The sequence below is a fragment of the Hyla sarda genome, unplaced genomic scaffold (assembly GCF_029499605.1).
Source record: "Hyla sarda isolate aHylSar1 unplaced genomic scaffold, aHylSar1.hap1 scaffold_842, whole genome shotgun sequence".
In the NCBI taxonomy this organism is placed as follows: domain Eukaryota; kingdom Metazoa; phylum Chordata; class Amphibia; order Anura; family Hylidae; genus Hyla; species Hyla sarda.
In genome coordinates this window covers 27889-45000 of record NW_026610869.1, presented here as the reverse complement: position 1 = coordinate 45000, position 17112 = coordinate 27889, and the positions used below count along the sequence as shown (strand labels likewise).

Genomic DNA, 17112 nt, shown 5'->3' with positions numbered 1-17112 from the left:
GTATAGAGGTGACGGTATATATATAACCCCACACATTATACAGTATAGATGTGTATATATATATATCCTCACACATTATACAGTATAGATGTGTATATTTATATATATATATATATATATATATATATATATATATATATATCCACACACATTATACAGTATAGACGTGACGGTATATATATATCCCCACACATTATGCAGTATAGATGTGTATATATATATATATCCTCACACATTATACAGTATAGACGTGATGGTATATATATATATATCCCCACACATTATACAGTATAGACGTGACGGTATATATATATAACCCCACACATTATACAGTATAGACGTGTATATATATATATATATATATCCCCACACATTATACAGTATAGACGTGACGGTATATATATATATATATCCCCAAACATTATACAGTATAGACGTGTATATATATATATATATATATATATATATATATATATCCCCACACATTATACAGTATAGACGTGACGGTATATATATATATATCCCCACACATTATACAGTATAGACGTGACGGTATATATATATATATATCCCCCAACATTATACAGTATAGACGTGACGGTATATATATATATATCCCCACACATTATACAGTGTAGATGTGTATATATATATATATATATATATATATATCCCCACACATTATACAGTATAGACGTGGCGGTATATAAAACGGACTCTGACCTGAGGGGTGTGCTGAGTGGACGCCATCCCCGTATCTTCGTCTCCGCCCGGCGCGCTCATTTCACAATTACACTTTCTACAGAGAAAAACAAAGATACAATGAATGAGAAGGAATAAGACGGCGTACTCACAGCTGAAGATTTGTTACACTATCAGTTCTTTGCAAGAAGAAGCAGAAAGTGCTGACATATTGTAACGCAGGAGGCCGCAGATATCCGTAACACGTTATATAGCGCCAACATATTCCAGAGCCCTCACCAATCAGGATGAAACATAAATCCAAGATCAACACCCAACAAGAGCTCAGAGGAAACAGCGCCCCCCGCGATGACAGGCTGTACCGTGTACTGCAGTATAGTGACCAGAGACATACAGCGCCCCCCGCGATGACAGGCTGTACCGTGTACTGCAGTATAGTGACCAGAGACATACAGCGCCCCCCGCGATGACAGGCTGTACCGTGTACTGCAGTATAGTGACCAGAGACATACAGCGCCCCCCGCGATGACAGGCTGTACCGTGTACTGCAGTATAGTGACCAGAGACATACAGCGCCCCCCGCGATGACAGGCTGTACCGTGTACTTCAGTATAGTGACCAGAGACATACAGCGCCCCCCGCGATGACAGGCTGTACCGTGTACTGCAGTATAGTGACCAGAGACATACAGCGCCCCCCGCGATGACAGGCTGTACCGTGTACTGCAGTATAGTGACCAGAGACATACAGCGCCCCCCGCGATGACAGGCTGTACCGTGTACTGCAGTATAGTGACCAGAGACATACAGCGCCCCCCCGCGATGACAGGCTGTACCGTGTACTGCAGTATAGTGACCAGAGACATACAGCGCCCCCCGCGATGACAGGCTGTACCGTGTACTTCAGTATAGTGACCAGAGACATACAGCGCCCCCCGCGATGACAGGCTGTACCGTGTACTGCAGTATAGTGACCAGAGACATACAGCGCCCCCCGCGATGACAGGCTGTACCGTGTACTGCAGTATAGTGACCAGAGACATACAGCGCCCCCCGCGATGACAGGCTGTACCGTGTACTGCAGTATAGTGACCAGAGACATACAGCGCCCCCCGCGATGACAGGCTGTACCGTGTACTTCAGTATAGTGACCAGAGACATACAGCGCCCCCCGCGATGACAGGCTGTACCGTGTACTGCAGTATAGTGACCAGAGACATACAGCGCCCCCCGCGATGACAGGCTGTACCGTGTACTGCAGTATAGTGACCAGAGACATACAGCGCCCCCCGCGATGACAGGCTGTACCGTGTACTTCAGTATAGTGACCAGAGACATACAGCGCCCCCCGCGATGACAGGCTGTACCGTGTACTGCAGTATAGTGACCAGAGACATACAGCGCCCCCCGCGATGACAGGCTGTGCCGTGTACTGCAGTATGGTGAGCAGAGACATACAGCGCCCCCCGCGATGACAGGCTGTACCGTGTACTGCAGTATAGTGACCAGAGACATACAGCGCCCCCCGCGATGACAGGCTGTACCGTGTACTGCAGTGACCAGAGACATACAGCGCCCCCCGCGATGACAGGCTGTACCGTGTACTGCAGTGACCAGAGACATACAGCGCCCCCCGCGATGACAGGCTGTGCCGTGTACTGCAGTGACCAGAGACATACAGCGCCCCCCGCGATGACAGGCTGTACCGTGTACTGCAGTGACCAGAGACATACAGCGCCCCCCGCGATGACAGGCTGTACCGTGTACTGCAGTGACCAGAGACATACAGCGCCCCCCGCGATGACAGGCTGTACCGTGTACTGCAGTGACCAGAGACATACAGCGCCCCCCGCGATGACAGGCTGTACCGTGTACTGCAGTGACCAGAGACATACAGCGCCCCCGCGATGACAGGCTGTGCCGTGTACTGCAGTGACCAGAGACATACAGCGCCCCCCGCGATGACAGGCTGTAACGTGTACTGCAGTGACCAGAGACATACAGCGCCCCCCGCGATGACAGGCTGTACCGTGTACTGCAGTGACCAGAGACATACAGCGCCCCCCGCGATGACAGGCTGTAACGTGTACTGCAGTGACCAGAGACATACAGCGCCCCCCGCGATGACAGGCTGTGCCGTGTACTGCAGTATAGTGACCAGAGACATACAGCGCCCCCCGCGATGACAGGCTGTACCGTGTACTGCAGTGACCAGAGACATACAGCGCCCCCCGCGATGACAGGCTGTACCGTGTACTGCAGTGACCAGAGACATACAGCGCCCCCCGCGATGACAGGCTGTACCGTGTACTGCAGTGACCAGAGACATACAGCGCCCCCCGCGATGACAGGCTGTACCGTGTACTGCAGTGACCAGAGACATACAGCGCCCCCCGCGATGACAGGCTGTACCGTGTACTGCAGTGACCAGAGACATACAGCGCCCCCCGCGATGACAGGCTGTGCCGTGTACTGCAGTGACCAGAGACATACAGCGCCCCCCGCGATGACAGGCTGTCCGTGTACTGCAGTGACCAGAGACATACAGCGCCCCCGCGATGACAGGCTGTGCCGTGTACTGCAGTGACCAGAGACATACAGTGCCCCCGCGATGACAGGCTGTACCGTGTACTGCAGTGACCAGAGACATACAGCGCCCCCGCGATGACAGGCTGTGCCGTGTACTGCAGTGACCAGAGACATACAGCGCCCCCGCGATGACAGGCTGTGCCATGTACTGCAGTGACCAGAGACATACAGCGAAAAGAAAGTAATGTCCTCTCGTGTGATCAGATATAGATAATATTGTGTCTATTACTGTAATATTAGGAAAAGGGGAATATTCAGGCTCAACCCGAACCAGTGAATAATACAACTGTAATACGTACTGGTTATTTATCTGGTCGGACAGGTTAGTGTTAGGTCCCTCGGTGTTGGTGTGCAGGCTCTGGTACGTCCTTTATATAAGGATATACTGGTTATTTATCTGATCAGACAGGTTAGTGTTAGGTCCCTTGGTGTTGGTGTGCAGGCTCTGGTACGTCCTTTATATAAGGATATACTGGTTATTTATCTGGTCAGACAGGTTAGTGTTAGGTCCTCGGTGTTGGTGTGCGGGCTCTGGTACGTCCTTTATATAAGGATATACTGGTTATTTATCTGGTCAGACAGGTTAGTGTTAGGTCCTTGGTGTTGGTGTGCGGGCTCTGGTACGTCCTTTATATAAGGATATACTGGTTATTTATCTGGTCAGACAGGTTAGTGTTAGGTCCTTGGTGTTGGTGTGCGGGCTCTGGTACGTCCTTTATATAAGGATATACTGGTTATTTATCTGGTCAGACAGGTTAGTGTTAGGTCCCTCGGTGTTGGTGTGCGGGCTCTGGTACGTCCTTTATATAAGGATATACTGGTTATTTATCTGGTCAGACAGGTTAGTGTTAGGTCCTTGGTGTTGGTGTGCGGGCTCTGGTACGTCCTTTATATAAGGATATACTGGTTATTTATCTGGTCAGACAGGTTAGTGTTAGGTCCTTGGTGTTGGTGTGCAGGCTCTGGTACGTCCTTTATATAAGGATATACTGGTTATTTATCTGGTCGGACAGGTTAGTGTTAGGTCCCTCGGTGTTGGTGTGCAGGCTCTGGTACGTCCTTTATATAAGGATATACTGGTTATTTATCTGGTCAGACAGGTTAGTGTTAGGTCCTTGGTGTTGGTGTGCGGGCTCTGGTACGTCCTTTATATAAGGATATACTGGTTATTTATCTGGTCAGACAGGTTAGTGTTAGGTCCCTCGGTGTTGGTGTGCGGGCTCTGGTACGTCCTTTATATAAGGATATACTGGTTATTTATCTGGTCAGACAGGTTAGTGTTAGGTCCCTTGGTGTTGGTGTGCGGGCTCTGGTACGTCCTTTATATAAGGATATACTGGTTATTTATCTGGTCAGACAGGTTAGTGTTAGGCCCCTCGGTGTTTGTGTGCGGGCTCTGGTACATCCTTTATATAAGGATATACTGGTTATTTATCTGGTCAGACAGGTTAGTGTTAGGTCCCTTGGTGTTGGTGTGCAGGCTCTGGTACGTCCTTTATATAAGGATATACTGGTTATTTATCTGGTCAGACAGGTTAGTGTTAGGTCCTTGGTGTTGGTGTGCAGGCTCTGGTACGTCCTTTATATAAGGATATACTGGTTATTTATCTGGTCAGACAGGTTAGTGTTAGGTCCTTGGTGTTGGTGTGCGGGCTCTGGTACGTCCTTTATATAAGGATATACTGGTTATTTATCTGGTCAGACAGGTTAGTGTTAGGTCCTTGGTGTTGGTGTGCGGGCTCTGGTACATCCTTTATATAAGGATATACTGGTTATTTATCTGGTCAGACAGGTTAGTGTTAGGTCCCTCGGTGTTGGTGTGCGGGCTCTGGTACGTCCTTTATATAAGGATATACTGGTTATTTATCTGGTCAGACAGGTTAGTGTTAGGTCCCTTGGTGTTGGTGTGCGGGCTCTGGTACGTCCTTTATATAAGGATATACTGGTTATTTATCTGGTCGGACAGGTTAGTGTTAGGTCCCTCGGTGTTGGTGTGCAGGCTCTGGTACGTCCTTTATATAAGGATATACTGGTTATTTATCTGGTCAGACAGGTTAGTGTTAGGTCCCTTGGTGTTGGTGTGCGGGCTCTGGTACGTCCTTTATATAAGGATATACTGGTTATTTATCTGGTCAGACAGGTTAGTGTTAGGTCCCTCGGTGTTGGTGTGCAGGCTCTGGTACGTCCTTTATATAAGGATATACTGGTTATTTATCTGGTCAGACAGGTTAGTGTTAGGTCCTTGGTGTTGGTGTGCAGGCTCTGGTACATCCTTTATATAAGGATATACTGGTTATTTATCTGGTCAGACAGGTTAGTGTTAGGTCCTTGGTGTTGGTGTGCGGGCTCTGGTACGTCCTTTATATAAGGATATACTGGTTATTTATCTGGTCAGACAGGTTAGTGTTAGGTCCCTTGGTGTTGGTGTGCAGGCTCTGGTACGTCCTTTATATAAGGATATACTGGTTATTTATCTGGTCAGACAGGTTAGTGTTAGGTCCTTGGTGTTGGTGTGCAGACTCTGGTACGTCCTTTATATAAGGATATACTGGTTATTTATCTGGTCAGACAGGTTAGTGTTAGGTCCCTTGGTGTTGGTGTGCAGGCTCTGGTACGTCCTTTATATAAGGATATACTGGTTATTTATCTGGTCAGACAGGTTAGTGTTAGGTCCTTGGTGTTGGTGTGCGGGCTCTGGTACGTCCTTTATATAAGGATATACTGGTTATTTATCTGGTCAGACAGGTTAGTGTTAGGTCCTCGGTGTTGGTGTGCGGGCTCTGGTACGTCCTTTATATAAGGATATACTGGTTATTTATCTGGTCAGACAGGTTAGTGTTAGGTCCCTTGGTGTTGGTGTGCAGGCTCTGGTACGTCCTTTATATAAGGATATACTGGTTATTTATCTGGTCAGACAGGTTAGTGTTAGGTCCTTGGTGTTGGTGTGCGGGCTCTAGTACGTCCTTTATATAAGGATATACTGGTTATTTATCTGGTCAGACAGGTTAGTGTTAGGTCCTTGGTGTTGGTGTGCGGGCTCTGGTACGCCCTTTATATAAGGATATACTGGTTATTTATCTGGTCAGACAAGTGTTAGGTCCTCGGTGTTGGTGTGCGGGCTCTGGTACGCCCTTTATATACGGATATTGTTACGCCGAGCGCTCCGGGTCCCCGCTCCTCCCCGGAGCGCTCGCTACACTCTCGCTACTGCAGCGCCCCGGTCAGATCCACTGACCGGGTGCGCTGCGATACCGCCTCCAGCCGGGATGCGATTCGCGATGCGGGTGGTGCCCGCTCGCGATGCGCACCCCGGCTCCCGTACCTGACTCGCTCTCCGTCGGTCTTGTCCCGGCGCGCGCGCGCCGGGTCTCTGCGATTTAAAGGGCCACTGCGCCGCTGATTGGCGCAGTGGTTCTAATTAGTGTGTTCACCTGTGCACTTCCCTATTTATACCTCACTTCCCCTGCACTCCCTCGCCGGATCTTGTTGCCATTGTGCCAGTGAAAGCGTTCCTTGTGTGTTCCTTGCCTGTGTTTCCAGACCTTCTGCCGTTGCCCCTGACTACGATCCTTGCTGCCTGCCCCGTCCTTCTGCTACGTCCGACCTTGCTTTTGTCTACTCCCTTGTACCGCGCCTATCTTCAGCAGTCAGAGAGGTTGAGCCGTTGCTGGTGGATACGACCTGGTCACTACCGCCGCTGCAAGACCATCCCGCTTTGCGGCGGGCTCTGGTGAACACCAGTAGTGACTTAGAACCGGTCCACTAGCACGGTCCACGCCAATCCCTCTCTGGCACAGAGGATCCACCTCCTGCCAGCCGGCATCGTGACAGTAGATCCGGCCATGGATCCCGCTGAAGTTCCTCTGCCAGTTGTCGCCGACCTCACCACGGTGGTCGCCCAGCAGTCACAACAGATAGCGCAACAAGGCCACCAGCTGTCTCAACTGACCGTGATGCTACAGCAGCTACTACCACAGCTTCAGCAATCATCTCCTCCGCCAGCTCCTGCACCTCCTCCGCAGCGAGTGGCCGCTTCAGGTCTACGACTATCCTTGCCGGATAAATTTGATGGGGACTCCAAGTTTTGCCGTGGCTTTCTTTCACAATGTTCCCTGCACTTGGAGATGATGTCGGACCAGTTTCCTACTGAAAGGTCTAAGGTGGCTTTCGTAGTCAGCCTTCTGTCTGGAAAAGCTCTGTCATGGGCCACACCGCTCTGGGACCGCAATGACCCCGTCACTGCCTCTGTACACTCCTTCTTCTCGGAGATTCGAAGTGTCTTTGAGGAACCTGCCCGAGCCTCTTCTGCTGAGACTGCCCTGCTGAACCTGGTCCAGGGTAATTCTTCCGTTGGCGAGTACGCCGTACAATTCCGTACTCTTGCTTCAGAACTATCCTGGAATAATGAGGCCCTCTGCGCGACCTTTAAAAAAGGCCTATCCAGCAACATTAAAGATGTTCTGGCCGCACGAGAAATTCCTGCTAACCTGCATGAACTCATTCATCTAGCCACTCGCATTGACATGCGTTTTTCCGAAAGGCGTCAGGAGCTCCGCCAGGATATGGACTTTGTTCGTACAAGGCGTTTTTTCTCCCCGGCTCCTCTCTCCTCTGGTCCTCTGCAATCCGTTCCTGTGCCTCCCGCCGTGGAGGCTATGCAAGTTGACCGGTCTCGCCTGACACCTCAAGAGAGGACACGACGCCGCATGGAGAATCTCTGCCTGTACTGTGCCGGTACCGAACACTTCCTGAAGGATTGTCCTATCCGTCCTCCCCGCCTGGAAAGACGTACGCTGACTCCGCACAAAGGTGACACAGTTCTTGATGTCTACTCTGCTTCTCCACGCCTTACTGTGCCTGTGCGGATATCTTCTTCTACCTTCTCCTTCGCTACTATGGCCTTCTTGGATTCCGGATCTGCAGGAAATTTTATTTTGGCCTCTCTCATCAACAGGTTCAACATCCCGGTGACCAGTCTCGCCAGACCCCTCTACATCAATTGTGTTAACAATGAAAGATTGGACTGTACCATACGTTACCGCACGGAGCCTCTCCTAATGTGCATCGGACCTCATCACGAAAAAATTGAGTTTTTAGTCCTCCCCAATTGCACTTCCGAAATTCTCCTTGGACTACCATGGCTTCAACACCATTCCCCAACCCTGGATTGGTCCACAGGGGAGATCAAGAGCTGGGGTACCTCTTGTTTCAAGGACTGCCTTAAACCGGTTCCCAGTACTCCCTGCCGTGACCCTGTGGTTCCCCCTGTAACCGGTCTCCTTAAGGCCTATATGGACTATGCTGACGTATTTTGCAAAAAGCAAGCTGAGACTTTACCTCCTCACAGGCCTTATGACTGTCCTATTGACCTCCTCCCGGGTACTACTCCACCCCGGGGCAGAATTTATCCTCTGTCCGCCCCAGAGACTCTTGCTATGTCTGAGTACATCCAGGAAAATTTAAAAAAAGGCTTTATCCGCAAATCCTCCTCTCCTGCCGGAGCTGGATTTTTCTTTGTGTCCAAAAAAGATGGCTCCCTACGTCCTTGCATTGACTACCGCGGACTTAATAAAATCACGGTAAAGAACCGCTACCCCCTACCTCTTATCTCTGAACTCTTTGATCGCCTCCAAGGTGCCCCACATCTTTACCAAACTGGACTTAAGACTTAAGCTTATAATCTCATCCGCATCAGGGAGGGGGATGAATGGAAAACGGCATTTAACACCAGAGATGGACACTTTGAGTATCTGGTCATGCCCTTTGGCCTGTGCAACGCCCCTGCCGTCTTCCAAGACTTTGTTAATGAAATTTTTCGTGATCTCTTATATTCCTGTGTTGTTGTGTATCTGGACGATATTCTGATTTTCTCTGCCAACCTAGAAGAACACCGCCAGCATGTCCGCATGGTTCTTCAGAGACTTCGTGACAATCAACTTTATGCCAAAATGGAGAAATGTCTGTTTGAATGTCAATCTCTTCCTTTCCTAGGATACTTGGTCTCTGGCCAGGGACTACAAATGGATCCAGACAAACTCTCTGCCGTCTTAGATTGGCCACGCCCCTCCGGACTCCGTGCTATCCAACGTTTTTTGGGGTTCGCCAATTATTACAGACAATTTATTCCACATTTTTCCACCATTGTGGCTCCTATTGTGGCTTTAACCAAGAAGAATGCCAATCCTAAGTCATGGCCTCCTCAAGCGGAAGACGCCTTTAAACGGCTCAAGTCTGCCTTTTCTTCTGCTCCCGTGCTCTCCAGACCTGATCCATCTAAACCCTTCCTATTGGAGGTAGATGCCTCCTCAGTGGGAGCTGGAGCGGTCCTTCTACAAAAAAATTCTTCTGGGCATGCTGTTACTTGTGGTTTTTTTTCTAGGACCTTCTCTCCGGCGGAGAGGAACTACTCCATCAGGGATCGAGAGCTACTGGCCATTAAATTAGCACTTGAGGAATGGAGGCATCTGCTGGAGGGATCAAGATTTCCAGTTATTATTTACACCGATCACAAGAACCTCTCCTTTCTCCAGTCTGCCCAACGGCTGAATCCTCGCCAGGCCCGGTGGTCTCTGTTCTTTGCCCGGTTTAATTTTGAAATTCATTTTCGCCCTGCCGATAAGAACATTAGGGCCGATGCTCTCTCTCGTTCCTCGGATGCCTCGGAAGTAGAGCTCTCTCCGCAACACATCATTCCTCCTGACTGCCTGATCTCCACTCCAGCCTCCATCAGGCAAACTCCTCCAGGGAAGACCTTCGTCTCTCCACGCCAACGCCTCGGAATCCTCAAATGGGGTCACTCCTCCCATCTCGCAGGCCATGGGGGCATCAAGAAATCCTTGCAACTCATCTCTCGTTTCTATTGGTGGCCGACTCTGGAGACGGATGTTATTGATTTTGTGCGGGCCTGCACTGTCTGTGCCCGGGATAAGACTCCTCGCCAGAAGCCTGCTGGTCTTCTTCATCCTCTGCCTGTCCCCGAACAGCCTTGGTCTCTGATTGGTATGGACTTTATTACAGACTTACCCCCTTCCCGTGGCAACACAGTTGTTTGGGTGGTCGTTGATCGATTTTCCAAGATGGCACATTTTATTCCTCTTCCTGGTCTTCCTTCAGCGCCTCAGTTGGCAAAACAATTTTTTGTACACATTTTTCGCCTTCACGGTTTGCCCACGCAGATCGTCTCGGATAGAGGCGTCCAATTCGTGTCAAAATTCTGGAGGGCTCTCTGTAAACAACTCAAGATTAAATTAAACTTTTCTTCTGCTTATCATCCTCAATCCAATGGGCAAGTAGAAAGAATTAACCAGGTCCTGGGTGACTATTTACGGCATTTTGTTTCCTCCCGCCAGGATGACTGGGCAGATCTTCTACCATGGGCCGAATTCTCGTACAACTTCAGAGTCTCTGAATCTTCTTCCAAATCCCCATTTTTCGTGGTGTACGGCCGTCACCCTCTTCCCCCCCCTCCCTACTCCCTTGCCCTCTGGTTTGCCCGCTGTGGATGAAATAACTCGTGATCTTTCCACCATATGGAAAGAGACCCAAAATTCTCTCTTACAGGCTTCATCACGCATGAAGAAGTTTGCTGATAAGAAAAGAAGAGCTCCTCCCATTTTTTCTCCCGGAGACAAGGTATGGCTCTCCGCTAAATATGTCCGCTTCCGTGTTCCCAGCTACAAATTGGGACCACGCTATCTTGGTCCTTTCAAAATTTTGTGCCAGATTAATCCTGTCTCTTACAAACTTCTTCTTCCTCCTTCTCTTCGTATTCCTAATGCCTTTCATGTTTCTCTTCTTAAACCACTCATCATCAACCGTTTCTCTCCCAAACTTGTTTCTCCCACTCCTGTTTCCGGCTCTTCGGACATCTTCTCCGTAAAGGAGATACTGGCCTCCAAGAAGGTCAGAGGGAAAACCTTTTTTTTGGTCGATTGGGAGGGCTGTGGTCCTGAAGAGAGATCCTGGGAACCTGAGGACAATATCCTAGACAAAAGTCTGGTCCTCAGGTTCTCAGGCTCCAAGAAAAGGGGGAGACCCAAGGGGGGGGGTACTGTTACGCCGAGCGCTCCGGGTCCCCGCTCCTCCCCGGAGCGCTCGCTACACTCTCGCTACTGCAGCGCCCCGGTCAGATCCACTGACCGGGTGCGCTGCAATACCGCCTCCAGCCGGGATGCGATTCGCGATGCGGGTGGTGCCCGCTCGCGATGCGCACCCCGGCTCCCGTACCTGACTCGCTCTCCGTCGGTCCTGTCCGGGCGCGCGCGCCGGGTCTCTGCGATTTAAAGGGCCACTGCGCCGCTGATTGGCGCAGTGGTTCTAATTAGTGTGTTCACATGTGCACTCCCTATGTATACCTCACTTCCCCTGCACTCCCTCGCCGGATCTTGTTGCCCTTGTGCCTAGTGAAAGCGTTCCCTTGTGTGTTCCTAGCCTGTGTTCCAGACCTCCTGCCGTTGCCCCTGACTACGATCCTTGCTGCCTGCCCCGACCTTCTGCTACGTCCGACCTTGCTTTTGTCTACTCCCTTGTACCGCGCCTATCTTCAGCAGTCAGAGAGGTTGAGCCGTTGCTAGTGGATACGACCTGGTTACTACCGCCGCAGCAAGACCATCCCGCTTTGCGGCGGGCTCTGGTGAACACCAGTAGTGACTTAGAACCGGTCCACTAGCACGGTCCACGCCAATCCCTCTCTGGCACAGAGGATCCACCTCCTGCCAGCCGGCATCGTGACAGTTATTTATCTGGTCAGACAGGTTAGTGTTAGGTCCTCGGTGTTGGTGTGCGGGCTCTGGTACGTCCTTTATATAAGGATATACTGGTTATTTATCTGGTCGGACAGGTTAGTGTTAGGTCCCTCGGTGTTGGTGTGCGGGCTCTGGTACGTCCTTTATATAAGGATATACTGGTTATTTATCTGGTCAGACAGGTTAGTGTTAGGTCCCTTGGTGTTGGTGTGCAGGCTCTGGTACGTCCTTTATATAAGGATATACTGGTTATTTATCTGGTCAGACAGGTTAGTGTTAGGTCCCTTGGTGTTGGTGTGCAGGCTCTGGTACGTCCTTTATATAAGGATATACTGGTTATTTATCTGGTCAGACAGGTTAGTGTTAGGTCCTTGGTGTTGGTGTGTGGGCTCTGGTTCGTCCTTTATATAAGGATATACTGGTTATTTATCTGGTCAGACAGGTGTTAGGTCCTCGGTGTTGGTGTGCGGGCTCTGGTACGTCCTTTATATAAGGATATACTGGTTATTTATCTGGTCAGACAGGTGTTAGGTCCTTGGTGTTGGTGTGCAGGCTCTGGTACGTCCTTTATATAAGGATATACTGGTTATTTATCTGGTCAGACAGGTTAGTGTTAGGTCCTTGGTGTTGGTGTGCGGGCTCTGGTACATCTTTTATATAAGGATATACTGGTTATTTATCTGGTCAGACAGGTTAGTGTTAGGTCCTTGGTGTTGGTGTGCGGGCTCTGGTACGTCCTTTATATAAGGATATACTGGTTATTTATCTGGTCAGACAGGTTAGTGTTAGGTCCCTTGGTGTTGGTGTGCGGGCTCTGGTACGTCCTTTATATAAGGATATACTGGTTATTTATCTGGTCAGACAGGTTAGTGTTAGGTCCTTGGTGTTGGTGTGCAGGCTCTGGTACGTCCTTTATATAAGGATATACTGGTTATTTATCTGGTCAGACAGGTTAGTGTTAGGTCCCTTGGTGTTGGTGTGCGGGCTCTGGTACGTCCTTTATATAAGGATATACTGGTTATTTATCTGGTCAGACAGGTTAGTGTTAGGTCCTTGGTGTTGGTGTGCGGACTCTGGTACGTCCTTTATATAAGGATATACTGGTTATTTATCTGGTCAGACAGGTTAGTGTTAGGTCCCTTGGTGTTGGTGTGCAGGCTCTGGTACGTTCTTTATATAAGGATATACTGGTTATTTATCTGGTCAGACAGGTTAGTGTTAGGTCCTTGGTGTTGGTGTGCAGGCTCTGGTACGCCCTTTATATAAGGATATACTGGTTATTTATCTGGTCAGACAGGTTAGTGTTAGGTCCTTGGTATTGGTGTGCAGGCTCTGGTACATCCTTTATATAAGGATATACTGGTTATTTATCTGATCAGACAGGTTAGTGTTAGGTCCCTTGGTGTTGGTGTGCGGGCTCTGGTACGTCCTTTATATAAGGATATTCCTTCCTTTTTCTAAAGCACCGCAACAGACTATGGGCGCCTCCGCAACCGGACACTCATGGCGGAATCTACACGTCTCCCCGAACTTACACTGGCCCTCATTATATTGCCAACAACCCTTCGCTGCGCCGGCCGACCAGACCCGGCCCCAGACCCGCCGGCCCCCTCCCGAAAGGACTGCTGTCCCCCTGGAGCGCGAGGCGCCGCCATGAGTTTCATCCACAAGCTGATATCCTTATGGTCCCACCGCAGCGAGGGGCGCACCGCCTTGCGCTGCCAGAACTGCTCGTCATATCGCAGCCAAGCGGTGCCCCCATATGTCCTATAGGCTTCCCCTACCGAATCAAGATAGCAAAAAAGGATGGAACAATTATCCAGCGCTTTTTCACCAATAACACTCGCCATGATGGCAAACGCCTGTAGCAAATTATTAAACAAATTATCAGCCGATACCGCCGGCGTTCCTGCTCCTCCTTCTTGGACTCGTCGGGTTTCACCCTATCCAGGTTGAACTTTTCCAACGGCAGCAGAGAAAAAATCCCTACGTACTCCCCCTTCCAGATGCGGTCCCTAACCTCCGCCTTCAAATGCGCACCTAAGGGACCTTCAAAACAGACGTAGACCTCCCCCTCCGCCGAATCCGCCAAACGCACTTCATCCACAACTTTCTCCCCCACCTTACCTGCCGCCGCCCCAGGGGCCGGCAGCCCGCTGTCCCCACCCGCTACTGCGACCGAAGCAGCCTCCCCCCCTCGGCCACCCCCGAACCGCCACTCGCCCAGATCGCCGCCGGAGACCCCGCCCCAGGAGCAGCCCTATCCTGCAAAAGATCCCGGACATCCCGCAGCAAAGAAGACAGACCCTCCCAGAAACCCCCCCACCCCCAGACCCCGAAGCAGTGGTCCACTCACCCAACCTCTCCGCACTCGCGCCCCGCCAGGCCGCTGGTGACAAGCTTCTGTACATCCCCGACCGCCGGGCCCTCCCAGTGCTCGAAGCCTCAGCACTAGGACCGGCCGTCAGTAGCTCTGCCTCTCCCCTCCTGCTGCGTCTTCCTGCAGAGCGCCCCTGCTCTGCACACGCCGGCTCCACCGCTCCCCATCCCAGCCCGAGATTCCTCCCGGCAGACTCACCGCTAGCAGAGGTGGGAGCAGCAGCAGGCCTCACCGGACTGTCCCTGGCGGGGCTCTCCTGCCGGCGCCAAGAGCGTGGGATCGTGTCGGGGCTCACCCGTGATGGCGCCCTGGACCTCCTCCCGCTCGTCCGCGGAGGCGCTGGGGCAGCTGCTGGTCCAGCCATCCCAGGCCTCTCCTCCGGAGCTCCTCTCTCACCCGCCGGATCACCGCTTCCAAGTCCGCCATCGTAACTGAGTCCCGCAGCCTGGAACTCCTTCCTCCAACTTCTTCCTCCGGGTCGTCAGGTGAAAAGGGGCCCCTTTCCGGTTCCGGCCTCCTTTTAACCCCTCCAACCCCTTCCTCAACTCCGCCCTCCTCTATGACCCCCCCCTCCCCCTGACCTGCCATTGACCCCTACTTTTCTTTCCCGCTGCGCTGCCCCGTCATGTGCCCCCTCCTCTCCCACTTCGCTTCCGATACGGGGGCTTTCTGTACACACGCTTGTTGGATTTATACTGTACACACACTTGTAGGATTTATGCTGTACGCACGCTGGTAGGCTTTATACTGTAAACATGCTTGTTGGATTTATACTGTACACATGCTTGTAGGATTTATGCTGTACACACGGTGGTAGCGTTTATACTGGACACTCGTTTGTAGGATTTATATTGTACACGCTTGTAGGATTTATGCTGTACACTCGCTCGTAGGATTCATACTGTACAAACGCTTGCACACACATAGGATCTATGCTGTGCACGCATTTGTGGGATTTAAACTGTGCACGTTTGTACGTGCGTGTGGGATTTGCACTGCACGCGCGCTTGTAGGATATATTCTGTGCACGTGCTCATGGGGTTCATACTGTACACACGCTCGTAGGAATTATACTGTACACATGCTTGCAGAATTTATACTGTACACACACTCGTAGGATTCCTACTGTACACACGCTTGTAGGATTTATATTGTACACACGCTCGTAGGGTTTTGTACTGTACACGCTCGTAGGATTTGTTCAGTACATGCCCTTGTAGGATATATACTGTACGCTCGCTTGTAGGATTTATGATGTACACACGCTCGTAGGATTTATACTGTACACACGCTCCTAGGGTTTTGTACAGTACACACGCTCGTAGGATTTATACTGTACAGTGTACACACGCTGGTACGGTTTATACAGTACACGCTTGTAGGATACGTACTGTGCACTCGCTCGTAGGATTATACACGCTCGTAGGATTTATGCTGTACACGCGCTCGTAGGATTTATGCTGTACACGCGCTCGTAGGATTAATGCTGTACACGCGCTCGTAGGATTTATACTGTACACAGGCTCGTAGGATTTGTGCTGTACACAGGCTCGTAGGATCTGTGCTGCACACTCGCTCATAGGAATTATACTGTGCAGGCTGGTAGGGTTGTATTGTACATGTGCTCGTGAGAGCCATGCTGTGCGTGTGCTCGTGGCATGCGTGTTGTACATACACTTGCGGTGCTTGTGCGGCTCTTGCGCTTGTAGCGTTTGTGCCACACACATGCTCATACAGCGCATGTAGTGTTCTGTGCGTGGGTATGTGGTCATATAATCACTACATGCATGCATTGTTTGTTATCGGTTGTCGTTGGCCATACGCACATGCAGTTTGGTTGTGCATGCGCGCATATAGTTGGCCTGAGTATAGGTTCATCAAGTTTGTTGGTAGAGTCGCTCATAGCTGCATAGTTCTATACATATGCACATAGTTGTTCTGTACATATCAGTGTATAGTGGGGCCTGGCTTATGTGGATATAGGTTTGTTCTGGGCAATTGTGTACACGCACTTAATTCATTCAGTCTATACACTCAGGGTTTCTGTGCATACTCTCATATAGTTTGTCCTGTGCATATGTTCATCCAGTTGGTTTGGACAGTTGCCCAGTTTGTTAGACGCCATACAGTTTTGTGCATAGACTCATATAACTTGTTCTGGGTGTTTGCTTACATAGTTCGTTCTGTGCATGCAGTCCGTTTATGCATACAGGTCATTCGGTGAATACGTGCACTGGTTCGGGCATACGTCCATATAGTTCGTTCTTTGCACATGCGCATACAATTTGATCGGTGCATACGCTCACATAATTGTTAGGTGCTCACATAGTGTGTTCCGTACATACCAACGTATAGTTTGTTCCCCGCATGTTCACATAGTTCGTTTGTGCATATGCCCGTATAGCTTGTTCTTTACGGTTATAAGAGTCATTCTGTGCATACGCGCACACTGTTCGTTCTCGGCATGCTCAGTTCTATGCATATGCGCATAGTTGTTTTTGGCATACGCTTACTTAGTTTGTCCATGCAGACGCACTCATAGTTTGTTCTAGCATACGTTCACTCAGTTAGTCCTGTGCATACGCGCAAATAGTTTGTTCTGTGCTTACGCTTATATAGTTGCCATACGCACATGCTGATAAAGTCTTTTGCATTCCACTTACTTAGTCTGTTCCATGGACTTGCTCTTGTAATCGGT

The 17112-nt window shown here is 50.2% G+C and overlaps 1 protein-coding gene across 1 annotated transcript in view; it reads right to left on the bottom strand.

The window, feature by feature from the left end:
* The window catches only part of LOC130347578 (zinc finger protein 569-like), a 90895-nt gene that overhangs the window by 64886 nt on the left and 8897 nt on the right, over window positions 1-17112 (bottom strand). Inside the window, exon 2 of the mRNA XM_056554661.1 lies at window positions 724-799. Coding sequence (XP_056410636.1) covers window positions 724-783 — 60 coding nt within the window. The 5' untranslated portion in view covers window positions 784-799. The remainder of the gene's footprint in view (window positions 1-723; window positions 800-17112) is intronic.